This window comes from Haliaeetus leucocephalus, unplaced genomic scaffold (assembly GCF_000737465.1).
Source record: "Haliaeetus leucocephalus isolate CR32 unplaced genomic scaffold, Haliaeetus_leucocephalus-4.0 Scaffold220, whole genome shotgun sequence".
In the NCBI taxonomy this organism is placed as follows: Eukaryota; Metazoa; Chordata; class Aves; order Accipitriformes; family Accipitridae; genus Haliaeetus; species Haliaeetus leucocephalus.
In genome coordinates this window covers 423,779-444,342 of record NW_010972656.1, presented here as the reverse complement: position 1 = coordinate 444,342, position 20,564 = coordinate 423,779, and the positions used below count along the sequence as shown (strand labels likewise).

General features: G+C 38.3%; 1 protein-coding gene across 1 annotated transcript in view; it reads left to right on the top strand.

Moving 5' to 3' along the window:
• Positions 1–15,323: 15,323 nt before the first annotated feature.
• The window catches only part of INPP4B (inositol polyphosphate-4-phosphatase, type II, 105kDa), a 297,867-nt gene continuing 292,626 nt past the window's right edge, over positions 15,324–20,564 (top strand). The window contains exons 1-2 of the mRNA XM_010566942.1: positions 15,324–15,435; positions 18,195–18,253. Coding sequence (XP_010565244.1) covers positions 15,324–15,435; positions 18,195–18,253 — 171 coding nt within the window. The remainder of the gene's footprint in view (positions 15,436–18,194; positions 18,254–20,564) is intronic.

Genomic DNA, 20,564 nt, shown 5'->3' with positions numbered 1-20,564 from the left:
CTAGAGGAGTATGTTTAGTAACTTCTAAAAAGAGAATATTTAGAAGTAAACCTGCCTTGTATTTTCCTGTGAGATTTTTTTTTTTCTTCTCCTTAATAATGGTTAGAAAATGAGTCACTAGAAGCCTCAGGTAACCCATAGTGGTGAAGGTAATAACCTATTTTACTTTGGAAGGTGGGGAGGGTGAAAGAACTGTTAAGTTGCAGTGAGCCTCTTTTCCAAGCCTGCTAACCTATTTGTTTAATGCCTTGCTTTGTCATGGGTAGACCAGAAGCATACAGGCTGGAGGTAACATAAAACTTTGACATACTGGAGGAATGGAGAGATGGGGATATGTACAAATGTAAGTTTAGGTATGTGCTGGACAAAATGCTAAATCCACTTCAGTAAAACATGTCTATTCAGTATACCAGTAGAAGCTTGTAGCTCTAAAAAATAAGGCTGAAGAGAAATCTGCCTGATGGAGGATAATTAGATATCTATGTTTGTGACTCTGCAGACAGTAGAACTAATGAAGGTTTCTTTTGGAAGTCCAGTGGGCTGAAGAAGCTGCTTGATTGTGTGGAGGCTCACTTGGGACTGAAGAGAACTCTCACAGGCCTTGGAAGGAGATGTAGCAGGATAACAAAGTCATGGATTACTCAAGGCGTGGTCCTACAGAAAGGTTTTGGAAACTTTGACCATTTAAAATGCATCTACTGGAAGAGGAATCTTTTAAAAGATGAGCTCAAACTGTAATCCCCAGAGAAACAGCTTGCTGGCACTGAGAATTTGTGCCATTGCTGAAGAAGAAGTTCAGAGTGAGAAGTGTGATAGATTTACATAATGCCTATGATTTTTTTTTTCTTTAAAGCATATGTGAAGAGAGGTAGGAAACCCAGGATATCACAGCTGATAAAGCAGTGTAACTGTACAGAACAGTGGACAATTATTAGAATAAAAGTGCAATAAATATTTATGAGAATAGTAAAGTAATGTAACTAGTGGTTATGACTATGCCAGCTTTGTATGCAGTTAAGGTTGTATTAGCTGGAGTGCAAACAAAGCTGAAAGACTTCTGTGCAAATACTAGAAGGTTGGGGTATAAAATGGAATAAATGGAATTGCAGAATATTAAACTGGCTATCACAGCAATAAGATAGTAGCATAGCAGTTTTGACAAAACATGAATATTGTAGGATACAACCTCTTCAGAAAAGCTAGAAATAGAGGTTATTGAATAGCACCATAATACAGGATGCCTTGCTCTGAAAGTTTAGAGACAATGTAGGTGAAACAGAAGCCACTTAGATTGATGTCGGTTTACTGAAAGATGGTAAGAGAATCTGCTGGGGTGTTGGTAGATTTCTGAAGTAGATGCAGTGCAGGATTTAGAAACAAGTGACTGTAATAGCGTAAAGATTACAATTACTGGACACGTGAGAAACTATCTTCATGGATATCACCTGGAGAGCAAGTGTTTCTGATAATGGTAGGTAGGGCCATGGTATTGTGGTTGAGAGGTCTAGCAATGTTTTTAATTTGAAAATAAATCATGGGGCCAAGAATAGATGAGGCTGGTTTTGAGTACTGTAGTTTCAACTCAGACTTTGTGTATCTTGAGTATTTATGGTTTTGGTCTTGTATGTTTTCCTGAGAGATGGGTTCAGGGAAGGATTGTGAGGACTGGAAAGTATTCCCTACAGGGGAAGAATTAAAAAAAAAAAAAAAAAAAAGAGAGAGAGAAAGAAAACTTGGCTTGCTTTGACACTTCCAGTAAAGGAAAGAAGAGAACATAAATGTAAGGTAAAGGTCAGTGTTGGTATAATAATGTGGATAATTTGGACATTAAGACATTTAGTCTGGAAATTACACAAGGTTCTTGCCATTAAACCAGTCAGGTGCTGGAACAACATTCCTTTGGGGATATCGAGACAAAGCTATCTAGCTGCTTTTAGGTTTGAGTTCAATAATATATGTTGTGAAAAGGATTGGATTCTGATGTTGCATGTAATAGCAGGTTCGATAACTTGGAGGTCTCTTTCTGTTTGGTTTTTAATGTGGTTGGACTAATCCTGTGTGTCCAGCATGTGCTCTCTGGGTGGTGTCTGGTAGAAACTGTAAGTAACTGGTTGTAGTCAGTTTCTTTTGTATTATCTCTACAAGATTTACAAGGAGTAGCTTTTTGTTACAGTTTCTTTTGAGGATTAAATCCAATTAAGTTGAAATGCAACTACAGCACTTATAAAAAGAGTTGCCCTAAACCTTTCTTTTCCATGTCAAGAGATATGTTTTATAGGACTTCAGGCCTTTAAACAGATGATGTTATAACTGACAGGTCTCTGACCCTTGGTAATTTTTTTTGTGCTTGAAAGTTAATCATAGGAACAGTCTTTCATTCTCACACATTTCAAAAGCAGCAGCACAAAAAAACCCCCCAACAACAAAAAAAGGAAACCATAATACCCCTCCTTCATCTGTTACCCCTCCAGACTTCACACCTCTGTCATCCACCTGCAGAAAAAGTCTGGTGTGACTCATCTTGCTGCTTGTGCTAATGGCAAGGGAGTTGCCTATGCATCTTCCTACATAGCAATTTTAAGTTAATGTTATACTATTTTGCTAGAGCAAAATAAAGGTTGAATCTTTGTATTTTGGTAGAGCAGGAGAAATCAGTTAATGTATCCATAGACTAATTAAATTTAGCAACATGTTTTTTTGGGAAGCAAGTAAACAGTAAATGGCTTAATAAAGAAGTCTTGTGCGTCTGTGTTACTGCTTGGGGTGGGGGGATGTAATACTTTAAAACCAAAGAGAAGTGTTGGGCAGAAGTTAAAGCTTTGGTCATATTTACCTAGAATGTACAAAGAAGGTACCAACTTGGTGGCATTCCAAAAAAAAAAAAAAAAAAGGCAAAATTTCAGGCTGACTTTTATTTATTTCAAAAATCTGTATGCTGGGAAGGGAAGGAGACAGTTAAGTTTGAGAAACAACCAGAGAAACTTGGCATGGTGTGTATCCTCCAACTAACATGCTCCTAATTGCCTGACTGCCTTGAGGAAGTTAAGGAAGAAATCAGTTTTTGAGTCATTTGAGGCTATGTCTTTTGTCTCCCTTGTAAGGTACTGATACACCATAGTGAATTGCTGTGTGTGTGTATGTGAGTCACAACAACCTATGCTGGGTAAATTGAGTGGAACACTTTCGTAAAATACTGTCCTCTGTGTGTGTGTGTGTGCTTGCAATCTGCAAATTTTAAGATGTTCTCAGGCAAAGGCAATAGCTATTTACGAGCAGAATTTAAGTTTCTTGAACGTCTCTGTCTAAACTCCTGCACAAGTTGCTTTTCTGCCTTGAAGCAAGGTGGACAACGTAGTTTAGACTAATGTCTGAAAATTCAAGAATGGGGTGGGGGGGAATCCTGAAGCCATTGATGTTCTTCTACTTGAAATAACAGTTTTAAGGCTGTTATGCATCAATTGAAGAAAGTACTCCTCTCCAACAGCTGCAGCAGAGCTGCAGGTCCACAGCACAGCCACCTTACTCGGGTTTGTTTAGAGAGTAGGAGGAAGCTGTGGGTGGATCATAAAACTGACTCTCTTTTGGCCTGGACCCTGAGGTTTGAGTGTGCTGCTTTCTTGCCTCTCTGTTACCCTTCTAGATCTGCCAGCAGGTCCCACACAGGGCTCTCTTTCCACAATGCTTTGCATACGTTCTCTCCTTTCTGTTGCCACCAACTCTACTTACTCTTCCCAGGCCAGACCCGATCACTGTTTCTGCTCTGAACACGGACCCTGGTGCTTCTCCTTGTCACCTTTGAAGTGCTTTGGCGTATTTGGTCCTTTCTTTCAATGTGCCCAAACATTCCTTTTCTTTGTGGTGTCCTAGTACAGTTGTTACTCTCTGGTGGCTCTTTCCACAAAGTCTGCAGTCTTGAAGCAGACTTTGAGAATTATGTCCTTGAACGGCATTTCTTAGAAAATGCTTTTGCCTTGCTTTCTTGAGAAACATTTTTGTTTCGTAAGTTACCTAATATTCCCGATTATTTTATACAAAAGAAAGCATTCATTCTGAAAGATTTAAATCTTAAGAGATTCACATCCATTAATGTATGCAAATGCAGTTAAGATCAAAATAACTGCAAGTCTGCAGTAATGCAATGAAATTATATTAGAATGATGCAGTGAGGAGGAGGAAGATAGTTCATTATGGTATTATTCAAAGTTATTTTTGTGTTGAATTAATTGTACTGTTATATAGTCACTCTATCAGTGTGGGTATATTCTTCTCCAATCTCTGGCTGTATGTCACTAGTAAAGATTGATAACTGCTCCAGTGCTGACTGGGATTGAGTTTAGTCCAGCAGCTATTTTTATTTGGAAGGCATCTTCCTCAGACGCTGCTCGTTGTCTGAAGCCCCTCAGCATAGGTCGCGAGACCTTACTGCTGCATCACTGTCTGCTGCAAATACGTGTCAAAAGCTTACTACTACCCAGATTGGTGAGAGGAACTTACTCAAAGGTCTGGCCAGGCTGTAGGTGTTCTGCTTTGCCTCTGTGATAGGATGACAGGAAAGCAAAGAATGCAAGTGTGACCAAGGAACGCACAGCTTTGCAAGCTGAAGTTCTGAGGGATATTCTTCCTGCCCCCTGCCCAGCCTTTTTAGAGTCAGATTTTTGGGGGCTTTGGGTTTGTTGGTCCCCTTCTGAGTTCTGTTTCTCTGATTGAGGCTTGTTTCCCCATTTATTCCTGCCCAGAGGGTCTTTTAGAAGCTGAGAATCCTTCAAAGTATCTAGGCCTGATTAAAATGTAGGTGATAATCCTTCAGTTAATTGTTGAGCAGCTTTTCCGGGCTGGGCAATCGGGTGCGATTTTACTAGGGATGGAAAAGAGGCTGTTACCAACCATTGGCATCCTGAGGCAAGCTCAGTTTCTGTGTCAAGGGGTTTGGCTCGTACTACTGTGCACCTTCCGTTTTCATCACAGAAGCATTCAGCCCTGGACTGCCTCTAGCAAAAATCATAGTTATGTTTCATGTTTAATACAAAGTCATTCATTTAATTCAGACATACCTGTTTTGTAATAATTGTATCATACCCCTGAAGTCATGGGCTCTTTACCCAAATAATACTGTACCGAAGGAACATGAATATCTTATGAAGCCAACTCTTGAATTTTGTATTTTGTGTGTAACTGTAACAGCCTTATTTTTCTCAAAGTTATTGCTGTGAACTTTTTATCCTTGCATGAGGTGTTTAATCTGAAAAACATGTATTTTTGGTGGGTTTTATGTAGCTGGGCTATTTGTCAGTTCCAACTTCTTAGACTAAGGTTGTTTAAAAAAATTTTGTAAATCATTTGCCATGACCTCTTACAGCTAATGAGAGTAGCGTGTTACATGTTACAGAGTAGATAACTGTATGCAGAAATGCAGTTAAATATATGGCTCTGTTGCCCAATTGATAACTTATGAAATAAGGTTTAATTTATTTTCCAGGATTTTTAAAATTTCCTCGGTGTTTCCAGCTAGTGAAAAGTTACATATCAGCAAAACCAGGTAGTGTGATGATGGATATTGAAGAATAGCAAATTCAAGGTTACTGGAGTGAAGTGTTACTTCCTGAATTGCCTGTCTGCATGGGAAGGCGTTAGTAGGCTTTGACTTTCCACACATGGTGTCTGTGTTGCTTACAGGTTGCAATAGTGAGAAATTCTGCAGCTGCAAAATCAGCAATCGCATAGATCACTGTGGAATAAGCCAAGGAAGAGAGCCTTTGTACTTGCAAATATGCAGGCTGAGCAGTCCTCATCTTAATTGAAATAGGTATGTGGGGAGAGCTTGATCGTCTTTGGTATCATCCTTTGGCCTTGGATTTAAGTTGTGGTTCTTAAGTATCACCTCTTACTTTCTTCTAATCTTTTTTCACTTTGGATGGATTTAGGGAGATTTCATCAGCAGCTTGGTTTAAAAAATTGTGAAGCTTGTAAGTCTTCTTGAGATGTCTTATTCATTCTTTAAAATACATAAACTTTATTCCTATCTGCTAACTGAGGATATGTCATTGATCTTGAGGCAAAAGGTCAATAAATGACTTGTTATTGCTGTAGCTGCCGGATCAGTATAAAGCAGTAACGTTCTTAGTGATTTTCATGTTCCGTGAGTTTTGTTGCATTTCGTCCCCCCCGTGGCTTTGTTTTGCATCGACCTCTGAATATTCCCTTCCCCAGATGACATAATAGTTTCTGCTGAACTGAGACTTCCATTGCATATAGAAATTGAATAATTATTATTGAGACATAGTTAAAATGATTTATTGTTCTTCTTTAATATAACAGCACTAAGTCACCATTTCTTAGATTTATTTCTCAGCAATTATGTTCTTAACAGTGGTACTAGCGTTTTAATTAGAAATACAGGTAACCAGATACTTGTGAACTTTCAGGAGCAGTATATTTATGTAGGGAATGTACTTCATATAAAGAGTTTTTTTTTCTGGTATTTTGGTTGACTTTTAATTATTCAAATTAAATATCATCATCAAATATTAACTCCTTTACTTTTCCATGCTTTCCTTCTGTGAGTTTAGAGGTAATTGAGGGAAATCCAGTAATCTCTTTCCTTGGAAAGTGCGGGAGCAGGAGAGCTCATGGTCTCTCCCTAACTGTGTGACAGTAAAATCGAAGCCTTTGCTGGGTCTTCACAGGTGTGTTAAAGAGTTTCTGTGAGGAAAAACACTTCTGTTATTTTCTTGAAGACTGTGTGGGGAGAAGAAAGCCAAGGCAGAATTGATACTATTAAGAGAAGTGAGAGGAGTTCCTTCCCTTTAACATCAGAAGAGGAACGGTGGTGAAATTCAGAGCAGTCTGAAACTTAGTGAAGGGATTTCATTCCAAGTACTTTATATCTCTAATCTTAAAATATGCTATTATGTTGTATTTTACTTTATATGGGTGACTTGACTCAGTCGTCTTCTAGCTAAAATCTTTTTAGAGCTCAAAGGAACCACAAATCTCTCAAATTTGCTGTTAAAATCTTTTTAATGTTTATAGCTTAGATAAACCCCAGATGTTACAAATTTGGGGGATGGGGAGCAGTAGAGAGAAGCTCTCACTGCTGTGTTTTTCTCAGTAATGTGGTAAATTTTTTTTTTTTTCTCCTGTAATATAGACACCAAGACTGTTGAAGTTGTTTGGTTCTAGGATATGATGTGAAGCAAAAAAGGTTAAGAAATTCAAAGTTGTTTGTGGACTGCAAAGTTTTTAAGGTTAAAAAAAAAAAAAGAAAAAGATCCTGTATCTTACAGAGTACAGGCTGCAGTTTTAGTACAGTAATTTGTCTGTTATAGTAAAAATGACAAGTAAAATTGATGTCATAGCAATGTTGTATTTTAAGTTTGCCTCTACCTTTTGCATCTTCATAGATACTGGAACAGAGAGGAAATAAGTCTTCTAGAGGGAAAATCTCCAGTTATTGCCACTCAGATACAGTATCTTGCAGAATGGAGCACGCTGCCTTTTTCAATATAGTGCAATATTTTTTTGAAACTGGTTACTGTGTCCTCCCCTTGTCCCTTTCTGCACGGGATCAGTGGTCCCAGCACGCTACCTCCTCCGGACTGGTTTGCCTACTGTCATGTGTATAGGAGCTCCTCATGAATTGGGCTATTCTATGCTTGGGTTTGCTTTAGGTTTTTGTTTTTGTTTGAAATGGCGCATTGCAAAAGGTTTGTGTGTTTACGTTCCTGGAGACTAGAGAAAGAACTCTGCTGTGTAAATAAATTTCTAACTAAGTAGTGACTGAAATGCTAATATTTAGCTGGAGATCACCTGCTCTGAAACCACAGTGTCATAATAGTGGCTGAACTTGTATTAACAGTCATTTGTGCGTAGCTGATGTCTTTGAAACATTAATTAGTGCAGTCACCTCTGAATAAGATTTTGGAAGAGTGACTTAATCTTCCGGTATTTGTTTTCAAGTGTTGGTTTTAAAGGGGATAACTTCCATAATCCAGCTTTCTTGCTGGCCCAAGAGAAAGTTATAGCCAGTGCGGCTGTGTTCTTCAGCAGTGGAAGGAAGGCAGTGTGGCTGGGCAGGCAGTCACCTCAGCAGATGTGGGAGAAAGGGGAATTTAAGGCAGCGTTGCCTGAAAGTATAGTTGGAGATTTGGGAAAAGCTCATGGGTTAAATTGGATTTGCCAGGAATCTTGTTGAGTAAGGACTATGTTTCGAGTCCTTTGTATGTGAATTTTGTCCTAAGGCTGCAGTTACACCATCATACTAAGATCACACATCTGTGGACATCTGCAGAAAGATTACCTGTGGGTGCACGTGTTTGTCCTCTGTGTTGGGCTGGCACTAGCATTTCGGCAGCCAGGTAGCAGGTCTGATTGGGGAACAGCTTGATTAGGTTGCTTGCCATGAAGATAAGTTCATTAAGCTGACTTTGTGGCTACATCAGCACTAGTGCTGCCGTGGGGAAGACGGTCTCCCTTTCACTGGGAGCCTGCACCTGTGTCAGGTCAGTGGCTGCTCCAGCACAGCCAGAGGGAAGTTGCAGTTTGAACACTGAGTCATGGTAAGGTGGCCGTGCTGGTGAAAGCAGCAGTCTCATTCTTGTTCAGTCCTCTGCCTTATGTGGTACAGTTTGTTAGGCCGTGAACTCCATGGGGCAACTCCCACAACTGATAAATGACTTTTTTCACAGAGCTGGTTTTCAGCTGGATCAGTATAAGTAGCTAGAAGTACATGGTTCAGTGGGTGTGCCAGGTTATACCTGTTTGCAGTAAGTGTTTATTTGCATTACCTTTTCTAGGGGAAGCAAAATGCAAGAATATGTTTTTTTTTTCTGAAAGGTCACATCTGAACTCTGGGAAACTACATGAATCATTTAGGAATTTGCTTGACTGGGGAATCTGTCAGCTGAAGGGAAGACAATGCTGTTCTGTGTGGTTACTTTTTTTTTTTTTTTTTTCAGCTGAAGGGAGTACCTTCAAGCCAAGCCAGCGTTTTATTTTCCATTATCTGTCTCCAAATAGAATAGGTCACCTCTTGCAGCTTTTTTTCAATAGATTCTTTGCTTTTAGAGTCTTGTTAGTTTTAAGACTTTAAAAGGGACTTGCAGACAGTAGTGGTGCTGATACAAGGGTGCTGGCTGGTTTATGTGGTGCTGTATTATGCCATTGCAAGGTCATGCCTCCCTTGGAAGAAGGCTGGCCCTGGTTAGGAAGAGTCTTGTTGGCTGGAGCTCCTATGTTATTTTTTAGGGCACTGTGAGGTAAGGGTGACAGAACTGAGAATAAGGCAGAGGAGAATAAAGGCATAAAAGTTATTACAATACAGTATGTGTGTGTTTCAGCAGAAAATACAACTGAAATGACCACTGGTACTATTGGGGAAAACCAGATAACTATTTAATGTTTCTGTTACCTTCCCTCTATAGAAAAAAAAAATAATTCAAAATTGTTATTCTAGGTTACTGTTGTTTTATGCAAACTAGGAAGGATCAGTAAAGGGTGTCCTAGGAAGTGATATGACTCACTAACTCGCTGAATATCACAGCTCTTGTCATTTTGTATTCTAATTTTTTTTTTGGAAGGCCACAGTGGCTGTGATAAATGGTAGGAAGCAACGTTTGAATTAGTTTAAGATGATAATCTGTTCAAATAGATTACAATAGTCCTGGCAGCCTACCAAAGTATAAGTGAAAATTACAAACTCTATATGGTCAGCCTAGCTTTGATCTTGATAGTAGGAAATAAGATAGCCAGGAGACAGAATTGAAGAGATGGAAAAGTTAGAAATAAACTGAAATTTTCCATGGGTACAATCAGCTAGCTTGACTGCATGCAGCCAGCTGATATGCATCTTTAACTTCATATAGAAAGAAATAACTTGATATTGCCAATAGATACCTTCTGTAGATAACCTAGCATTTAGTGACACTTGGTATATAGATCTTGGCTATCTTACCTCAGTGGGGCGGGGAAAAATACTAAAAGGAAGATTCTGTTATAAGACAAATATTCCCCTACTGTTTTATCCCTTTTAAGGTTGCCATCCACAGATCCCCTGAAACATTCTTTTCAATACGGTCTCTGAATCTCTGAATTTATGTTAAGCCAGGACAATTTTCTTCCTTAATCAGCTGATCACCTGTTAATGATTTTCAAGGTAAAACTTAAATACAGTTTAGATTTTCAAACTTTTTTCTTTAGTTATATCAATATATCTGCATATTTGAAACTCCTGTCATATTGTAATTCTTTTTGCTGACTCTGCATTGTAATCTTATTTCCTCAATCCAAGACAGAAAACCTAGTGTTTTGTTTGACGGTGCAGGGATCAGCGATAGAATGGAGAATTTCAATGGGGGGGCATAATGTGTCTTATTTATATTTTATGGCCTAGTAATTACTTTATGGGTGAAGTAGAGACAGTATGTGGAATTAGCAATAACTGTTTGCTTAAAAAGAATATCATTCTTGAAGACAAAATTGTGGACTAATTTTGCAGCTTTCCTTTTGAAGGCTGTTTCCTATGCTGTATGTATTCCAAAGATTAAATAAGTTCTTAATACAAAATGATGTGAACTAAAAATATTGCACCTTTTCGAAGGAAGAGAAGGGAAATTTAGAATGTATTTAGCAAAATCTCTGAGGACTTGCAGACATGAGTTCTAGTGTTTTTCTTTTTGAAATTGTTAAACTAGTGAAATTGGGCAGCCAGTTTTATTGACTTTGTTTTAGATGTTTAAGAGATTGCATCATTAGAAAGCTTGTGTTTTAACACTTTACCAAAATGTCTAGAATTAAATGCAGTACTAATGAAAACTGCAAGGGATCATGTGCTAATTTCTTTAATGTTGAGCTGTGCTTAAGATACATAAGAAAACTTGGAAGCTCAAAGATAGTACTGAAACTGTTGTTTCAAGGTAGTGTATGCAGCCGTGAAGATGGCTACTGTCTTTGGTATTGGCACTAGTGACCTCCTGCACTTGCTGCTTTGAACAGCTAGAGCTTGGTGGTTATCTGAAACTAATAAAATACGTCTTGGTAGCTGTCCTGCAGGGTGCAAGAGTTGGAGATCAGTTGCAAATTGTTTCAATGTGTAGCTTTTTTCATGCTAGTCTTACATGCTGAAGTCAATTTTGTGCAGGTCTTGCATGATAAAACTTCCTTGTAATTTAAGATTACTTGAACACGCTACTAGTTTTGATTGACTTCTAATGTTTATGTATAGTGTAAGACGTGGGTTTACATCTCTTCAAGTGATCAAAAACGTACATTTCTCGCGTGATAATCAAAAATGTGGAACTGTATGGCTGGTGCTTAACAGTTACAATATGTCTCGGTTCCTTTTGTGTGTCATGTGAATCAAATAGGTCTGGTTGTTCCATGTCCATAGAAAGTGGTCATGAAAGCTATAATTGCGAATGTGGGGGGATAGAGGACATCCAACAGAAACTTCATAAATTTTGTGGTCTGTGAGCTGTCAAAACTGTCATCTGTTCTAAAATTATTGCTTCCAAGGACGTAGACTCCTCCACCTCTTTCTCTCCTGGCCACTTGCAAAATAATTGAATGGTCTGGTTTCCTTGTGAATTATGGTTGTGGTGATTGTGTGTGGGGAAAATGTTGAGAGGGACTTTAGATTCAGCATGCCTGCCTCTCTAACCATAAGTATTAAATAATGCCTGTCTCTTGAATCACCAGTATTAAATAACTGAAGATAATATCTTTTCTATCTGAGTTCCTGCTAGGAAAGAGATTAGCTAGGAGAAACATTTAAAGGCACTATATGACTAAGTAGTTTCCCTGACTGACAGCTTTATTCCGAAATGGAGACAGAAGGGAAGTGGATTATTGAGTTGAAAAGTCTTTTTGCTCCTTCAAGGAGACCCAGTACTGCAACCAAAGACAGACATTTCTGTTGGGGGAGGGGGGGGGGTTTACCTTTTAATTTTATCGTTGTGTCAACACTGGCTGTGATAGCCTTTAGATGGTCATTGAGTTTCTAAGTTAAACCCAGGTTTGAATCCCATGATCTCTTATGCCTTTTAGGTCTGAATAATATTCAGATGTTGTCAGATTAGTTTAGCTTCTATGGCAAATTTCCAGGGAACAGGCGCCTTGATTATTATCATTGTGGAACTCTGCTGGCCCAGCTGCCTTGCATTTCAAGACTGGTACTGTCTTACATGTACTGAAGCATGCTGTCTCAAGGGTTTTAACTGCTGTTGTACCACTCTTACTGTCCCACGTGATTTACCTGTTATGGCTCATATGCGGAGCAAGTGACGCACGGATGCGATAAAAGGAATTTCTAGACCGTTACTGCTTTACTGATAGATGAGTGCAAGAGATATACCATCTCCCTTGGGGGGGTGGGAAGGTGGGAGGGGATAACAAAATCAATATGCACATCTCCTCCTGGAGTTTCTTTATTCCTTTTAATAGCCTTTCCAGACACCCATAATGTTCTATTTACCTGGCTCTGTTCTTTTTCCTTTGCTGGAAAGCAAAAACTTTCTTAAATAGCAGTTTACAACTTCTCATCTCTTGGTCTTCTGTGTTTTGCAGTTCTATCTGGAGTACAGATGTCCATGCATTACAGTAATTACTGCATTTAAGCATAATTAGAGTTTAACCAGTAGCCTTCATTGCTTTGATAGCATTGGTTTTATTCAGTTATTGATGGTTTTTGATGACTTTTCCATCTGGGACCAGAGTCATAGGGTCTGACTTCCTCAGTGCTACTCAAAAAGATTGAAGCAATCTAAAGTAACTATGTAGCTGAAGATGCTATTTAGAGTAGATTTATAAGGTGTTTATAAAATGGACTGGAACTGATTGGTTCACAAACCAATAACTAAGTACGTTGCAGTTGAATTTCTGGAACTGTGTTCTCTAAAACAAGAAGGTTACCAATGAACTATGTGAAAGGTGTGCAAGATATCTGCCTGAGAGGGGACCAGCCAGTAACAAAACAGTGCACAGTTGGAGATCACTAAAATTATTTACCTTACCAAGCTTTTTTTCTTTTTTTAAAAAACTAATAGGTCTATTGCAAACACTGTATGCTCTGTTGTTAAAATACAGTCTGTGGCTGTAAAACAAAACCAACAATTAATTCTGCTCAGCATACAGAGGCTAGTAGGAACATATACATTGCCAGTCCCGAAGTCCCTGTGTGCCCTAGTAAGCCTTTTGCAAGGGTCATTGTGGTGGGGTTTTGTGTATTGTGTGGCTGAGCCAGCATCTTCCCCTGCCCCTGGATGGATTTGGTCTTCAATGCTGAATATGCTTGTAGTATTAGATTACAGTGTATAATAAATATCCTTTTTGTAAGTACTGTATGACTCAGCTTTCCACAGTTGTAGTCTATCAATTTACAAAACATAGGCAGCCAGCTGCACCTGCATGGAGCCTCTGTTGGAGTCAGTAGCTCATTTTGGGCACAGTGGTGTCCTTGTATGTTGTAAATTGCAGGTCAGGTTCTGTGATGACCATAAAGTTCTGAGGTTATAATTTCAACAAGATTATGAAATGGCAGTCAAAGGCATGAAGATGGGCTTAAAAAGAGAAGTATAGCTGCTGATCCTAAAGGGAAAACAAGAAAGAAGGTGTATGTGTGTGAATGAGTGGAAAAGTTGAAGCTGCAACCTTCTACTACTTAGGTATGTGTTGGGACTGCTTGCACGTATTCTGTTTCTTGCTTGCAAGGGTATTTGATTATGAAAGGGAAACTTAAAAGAGCTTTTAGCTTTATGGCAGATCTCCACAGAATTTTAGAACTTTCCTAGGAGGAAAAAATTACTTGGAGATTTGTCTTTTGGATGTCATATTTACGGCCCAGCTATATTTCATATGTACAAATTAATAGTTAAGCTTGGTCTGCTTTCACTGTTGTAGTGCTATTGAAATTGGCTGTGGTTTGATGATTGGAAACTAAAGGATGCAGCAGCAGTCATTGAGGGATAAACCTGAGCAAAGAAAGTGAGTATAAAGGGAAAAGTAAGAATGAAAGAGCCCACAAAGATACAGTGCAGATGTAACTTGTCCTTCAGCTCAACAGTTGAGAGGAACTTGATCAGGAATTGATAAGAGTTGTGGTTCTCCATCAGATAAATATGTCAGTGCAGTCCTCTGAAGAAAAAAAGCTTCTGATTTGGAGGCAGAAACTGGCTTCTGAAGCCCATGTGCTGAGGATTGGGTGTTTGGTTGATTTTTTTTTTTTTTTAAGTTTATAGGAGTATTAAAAGCCATCTGACAAACTTCTGTTACTTGATTGTACGAGGATGATACCAAGAATTCTTTTTTGAGAAAGGCCTTTACAAAAGGGTTGGATATTAAAAGCATAGAATATTTGGGGGATTAAAAAGAAGATCTATTTAGAACTACTTTTCTGGCCTTATTTTCTCATCCTTGCAGCAGTGTGAAATGGTGCTGTGTTAACTGCAATTTGAACAAAAATATCTGTTTCCAAACTTCCACTGGTCAAAACTACAGCTACTGAACCTGATATTAAAATAATTTCAGATAAATGGAGGAGGGGCTCTGAGAGAAACAAAGATTTCATGTATATGTGTCAGGTATAATTTTTTTCACTAAATTCAGTAGATGTAGTTCTAATAAATGAAAACTGTTTTTTGGGGGGGAGGGGAGAGGCACAACTTGTTTTCTGAAAACACAGAAGAAAATGTTCCAAAAGAATTGAAAAATGTTAGAATATACCGTGAACAAAAGGGAAACACTCAGTGTCCTAATCAGTGTCAGTATAGCAAAACATGAATACTTGAGTATGTGGTGAACTTCTGTAGTTAACACCTCATATTTTGTTAGAGTTATTGTTCCTGTGAAGGAGATGGAAGTACAAGGCAATCTTCCCTCCTCCCCCTGCCCCATGGATGCATATTTGAGCTTTCTAGTTAATTATACGCCTATAGCCAGAATATATTTTTAGCAGTATTGATAAACTGTGGAAATACTGTGTAAAATTACAGCTTCTGCTTGAGATTTTAGAGACACTGGAAAGCAAAACTACATTTTCCTTCCTTAAAAAGTGTGTGGGGAGAAGATGTCACCTATGTAACCCTGGGGTTTTTTCTATTACTTACACTGCTCCCATACTATGAAAGAAAGTACATTGTTTGGAGTGCACAACAGAGTGGAAATCACAATAAACAGCAGCATCTCTTGTTTTCTTTTTTGTTTTGTTTTTAATATTTCAGTTGACCTTCATATCTGCTGCCATCTAGATTTTGCTCAGCTTCAACAAACTAACTAGCATCATCATTGTCCTCTTCCATCTCTTATTCATCTTTATCCTCTTCTCTGGCACCCCCATGAGATTCAATGCTAAAGATCTGGCTTTGCTGGCCAGGCGACCATCAGGTTGTTTTGACAAGGAAGGAAAACTGAAGATTTGCAGAGTGGTTGGGGATGAAAAATTAATAGGTAAAAATGACTTGCACTGATAACTACCTGTGGTTGATGCGCATGTTTTCTGCAATTGTCAGCTTACGGTTTCACTAATCACATACACCTTCAGAGTTTTCAGTTTTCTTCATTACTGATGCTTGAGTGGTGTTAAATACCTTACTAAATAAAGAAGTTTAAAGCCAGCTCTTTAGTTTGCCGAGATTTTCATGTTTCCTTTGTCATGTACCTGAGAAACAGTACTCAGTCCTTAACATTATTATTATTTTTTCCTGTAAAGGAAGATAGTTTTTTCCTGCTCGTGATTGCTAGTCGCCAGTCATTAGTTGCCATGTTTTAAAGTTCAGATATCCAGTTGCTCAGGACACGCCCCTCCCACCCACAAAACCCGTGTTCTTTTGTCATTACAGATTTTCCATGGCTCACTTCCCACCTCCTTTGCAGGTTTCTTCAGGCTTTTATGATCATATTTTAAATGTCTTTCAATTTCCAGTAAGCTTGAATAAATGTCTGTTCCCTTGGTAGCTGTTAGGAAATAGCTCCCGTTTAGCTGTGAAATCAGTTCTAATACAATAATTTCAGCAACAACAAATGTTTTGTTTTCACTTGTCCCAGCTGATCTTCATTGTGATTATATTTACTTTTATTTTATTAGAAAAAAACAGACTCAAAACCAGCACAGACTCAATTATGATAAGGGGCTGAGAAAAGTTTGTGCCACGTGTTCAGAATATTTTACACATTTTCTAATGACAAATAGCCAAAGCTTCCTGTGGAGGATGCGGCAAACTTCCTGGACAGAGTACTAGTGAGCATCCACTTCTGGCTGCTTTGGTGTTCTTCAACAGAATTCTCTCCCTATGTTCTCATCATAGGTAGCATATCAAGCCCTGTTCAGTGAATAACTGATGTTTGTGAGGATCTTTTGAATTTTTCTTCACTTATGAATGTGTTAAGTGCTAATATTGCTGCTAAAAGCCTTAGGTTGACCATAGACAGACTAAACATCTTGCCCAGTATCGTGGGCTACCTGTACCATGGTCAGTGCTGGTAGATTCTAGGAAAGTTTTTAAGAAACTATGTACATATAGAATGTTCCTATTGCCCAGTAAATCCTTCTGGCTCCCAGCAATCAGATTATGACCCCTTGAGAGAAGGGTGATTTCTCTCGAGGCGTTTTGGTTACTGCATATACTATCCACTGATAGACTTGTCATCATTAGCCTGACTAATCTTTGGACTTGCTTATTTTTCACACTTATGAGGTAGTGACTTTCCTAATCCTATGTAAAAATATCTTTTATTAGAAAAAGCTGCAGTGTGAATGTGATAGGATTTCTTCCTTCTGATGCCCACAGGGTTCTGGAGGATGGAATTTAGTCATAGCAGAGTCCTGTACTTGTACTGTAAAACAACAAGCTTGGATCTGATAACTGTTTTTAGATTTTTTTAGTTGGTGGATGTGGATGTGCATCAACTTATATTACATTCTTTTCCGTATTGTTCTTGCACTTTAGGAGGTCTGGAAAAATCCAGGAACTTCAATTCCTTTTCTAAAAAAAACCAAAAACAACCGCCCCCCCCCCCAAAAAACCCCAAAACCAAACCCAACACCCAGGTTGTAACTAAAACCAGTTATTTTAAGTCCTAGTGGCTGTGAGTGTAAACCTTCCACTTCCTTGTGGGGGAAAAGCTATTCTAATTTTCAAATGTTGCCCATTGAAACATCATAATTGAAATTATCAAGAGGAAAAGAGAATTGTATTTATTGGTTTACTATAGCAAGACATCCCCCGGTCAATATTATGTCTCTAGTGGTGGCCAGCTTTGAGGGAAGTACAAGAGTTCCACAGAGGCAGCTGTGGAATAACGTGACCTTAGCGTACAGCTGTACTTCCAGCTCCCTAGCAATTCAAGCTTGGCTAATGTCTGTTAACATGGGGTTTCATGTGCCCTCTCAAAAATAAAAAAGAATACATCTTGCGTAAAAATGTTCCTTCCTCTCTTAAGAAGTGGTATAGGGTTTGTCTAAAGAGATCACATTTGTGAGATCTATATCTCTACATGTATCTATCTGTACCTACAGATACATATACAAGTGCTTTTTTAAAAAGAAAAATGATGCAATTTTAAAAATGGCTAGTTTAGGAAGAATAACTTTTTAAAGTTTTTCGACCCACTCGCCAACCCTAAAGTTCTGAAACATTCCCCATTCTTAAAAGTTTGATTGCATGCCTGCATGTGTGTGTAAACACAAATATGTTGTTATTCCCATGGGTTAAGCGCTTTTAAAAAGTGTAGTAAAACAGTTATAGCAAGGTGACTAAATATTTAGGTCTCATTTGCTCATGTTTTTATCTTCTGAAAATTGTAAATTCAGATTAGCATGTTCAAATCTAAGTGGAATAGCAACTGTTGTTGTGTCTTAACAAGGATTATATTTCATCTCGTGAAATGATGGAAGCAAAAGCCGTTCCATGCTAACGTGGCTGTTTCTGCTCCCATGTGAGGAAAAGGGAGAAAAGCAGAGAAAACACTGTTGAGTGTATGCCGCAGTCACCAATTCTGTCAGCTGCAGAGTAGAAGAAACCTTCTGGGAAGTTATTTGGCATTTAACAGCATGTTGTACATAGGCAGCTGCTGAGTGAAGCTGGCTTTTTTTGGTTGTTAATGATTTTCTTCTCCGACCTTTATAACTAATGCATCTTCTTTAAGAAGCATTTAAAGTGTGAAGACAAAAGGTTGTTTTTATTAATCTCTTACTTCTTTGCATACAGAACCGAGAGAGAGATGGTGCCGACTGAAAGGAAATCTGCTTTTTCTAATGAAAAATAAGGTAATCCGTTTTCCTACTGCTTTTCTTGATGTGTTAGTCTAATCTGTGAGAACTTGAGTAATCCTTTTTCATGATAGCTATTGGCGTTGTGCTTTTAGGGACAAAAAAAGAAAATAAATCACTATTATTAGAATAGTGGAGATCAAAAAAAAACCCCAAACATTGTTTGCCTTCTATAACACTAGGTATTCTTCATGATATCAACGTCCTTTAGCTGAATCATAAATAGTCTATGGCCAGGTTCTGCTCATAACATAAACAGGTCTAAATCCAGAATTACTCACCAAGTCTACTGGAATAATGAAAGCAAAATCTTACAGCTGAATGAGGTATTGTGGTAATGTTCAAGATGCAATTTCAGACCCCTACTACAATTTTTTAGTGTGGTTTTGTAACTAAATTTGTTGTGAAGAGTGGTGTTATTTTCTCTTCTTTTGTTGTAAAGAGCAATTATATGCCTAAAATGAATGGCCTATTAAAATAGGGTCTGGCTCTGACATGCCATGGAAGTCTTGCAGGAGCTGCTGAGTGCCCTCATTTGCCATTGGCTTTATTAGGAGTTTACACCACTCATCCTCTGGAAGGAGCAAGCACTTAAGTGTGGAATTCCTCTTTTTCTTACCCTTTTTGTCTGATATTATGAACACTGCTTCTGTAGTTGCCTGAAAATAGCACTGGATTGTAAAGAATTAGGGAGTTGTATGAAGCTCGAGATGCTTGCCTGTTAACAATAAGTATTTTATAATTGGCTCCTGGGATATTTTTATACTGTATGGACCAGCAGTTGGACGGAAATGATAGTACTGCTCGACAGATTGTATGTTCTGTTTGAAAGATTTTTCAATGTGATATAGTGGATTATTTTAATATAGTGATGAATGTGCACATATGGTATACTTTCAAAGCAGTATTTGCTTTCAAAGCACTGTTCAGGAGCATGTAATAGAATTCTGTATGTATGCAAACAAAATGAGACAGTATGATGTAAAGGTTTCTCTGGCTTGAGTTTCATATGGCTGCATTCCCCTGGGTGGTAAAAAGACCAAATTTTAGGTAGGTGAAAGCAAGCTCATGGCCACCCTTTTGTTCCACCCTCATACATTATTGTTCTGTTGTATGACTTGCAGAAACTATTTTTAGTAAAGGGCTTAAAGTGTCAAACTACTCTCTTCTACTCCATGTTCTTCCAAGCGTCCTATTTTCAGGGATTTTCTCTGGCATTTTGTAAAACAGTTTCAGGAAATATTTTGATCAACTTTGCAGCTGTGAAGAGAGAAGTAGGAGAGTTTTGTTGAAACAAAATGTAGCTATCAGTTTGACTCTGGAAATTTAGAGAATTAATGTTACTGTACTTAAAGGGTTTAGCGTGGATTGGTACTCAGGTTCATATGGTGTGTGTGGTGTTTTTTTGTTGGTTGTGTTTTTGGGGTTGTTTTTTTTAATGTGTAGATGAGGTACAGGTGGATGGAATGAGGCAATCTCAGTTGGACCTGCAAATCGACCAATATGCTAGGTCCACTCAGGCTGTTCAAATGCAAAGCTGTATTTTGAGGAACTTGGAGGATGAGACACAAATTAAAGTTTTTTTTACTGAAAAGATTTAGGCATGCAGTAAATAAATGGGAATTCCCCTTGAAATGCTGTGGTTTGACTGAACCAGTTAAGTAGATGGGTGATTTTTATCTCTGTCTAGGTCAGTGCTAGAAAACTGCATCTCGTTCTGGTTTCCTTGTTTAAAGAAGTTTTTAAAATATGCAGAAGTTATGGAAAGAACCACGAGATTTGACAAATTTTTAGCTTATCAAAAAGATTGGTGACTTGATTAATGTCAAAGTGTTTTCAGAAGGTGATTTTTATCAGGTACTTTCTTTAATTAGGGATGTCACGATAAGAGGAAAAACTTGGAAATTGAAGTCGGACAAATTCAAATGATCACAGGATGATTGTCCACTGAAACCAAGTGTGGTGAGATATTGTGGGTGCTCAGTTTTAAAATGTCACAACTTATTAGGCTCAGTACAGAGACCACTGAGTGATTAAAGGGCAGTATCTTACAGCAGATGAAACTAAATGATGTAGCACTTCCTAGTCAGTTTATATCCTAGGAATTTGTAAAATGGTCATTTTCAGAGGCTTCATCTGTTGGGTGCTGTAAAGGATAGCTTCTCTGACAAAGACAAATCTCTCTTGAATGTCAAATCCCTGTTCCAAAGGGAGCAATTCAGAGGTGTACTAAGTAAAACCAAAGCAATTTGTGTGTTGTGAGGACAGAAGGGAGTATACCCAGTATTTCTTTTTCTCCACCCCCCCC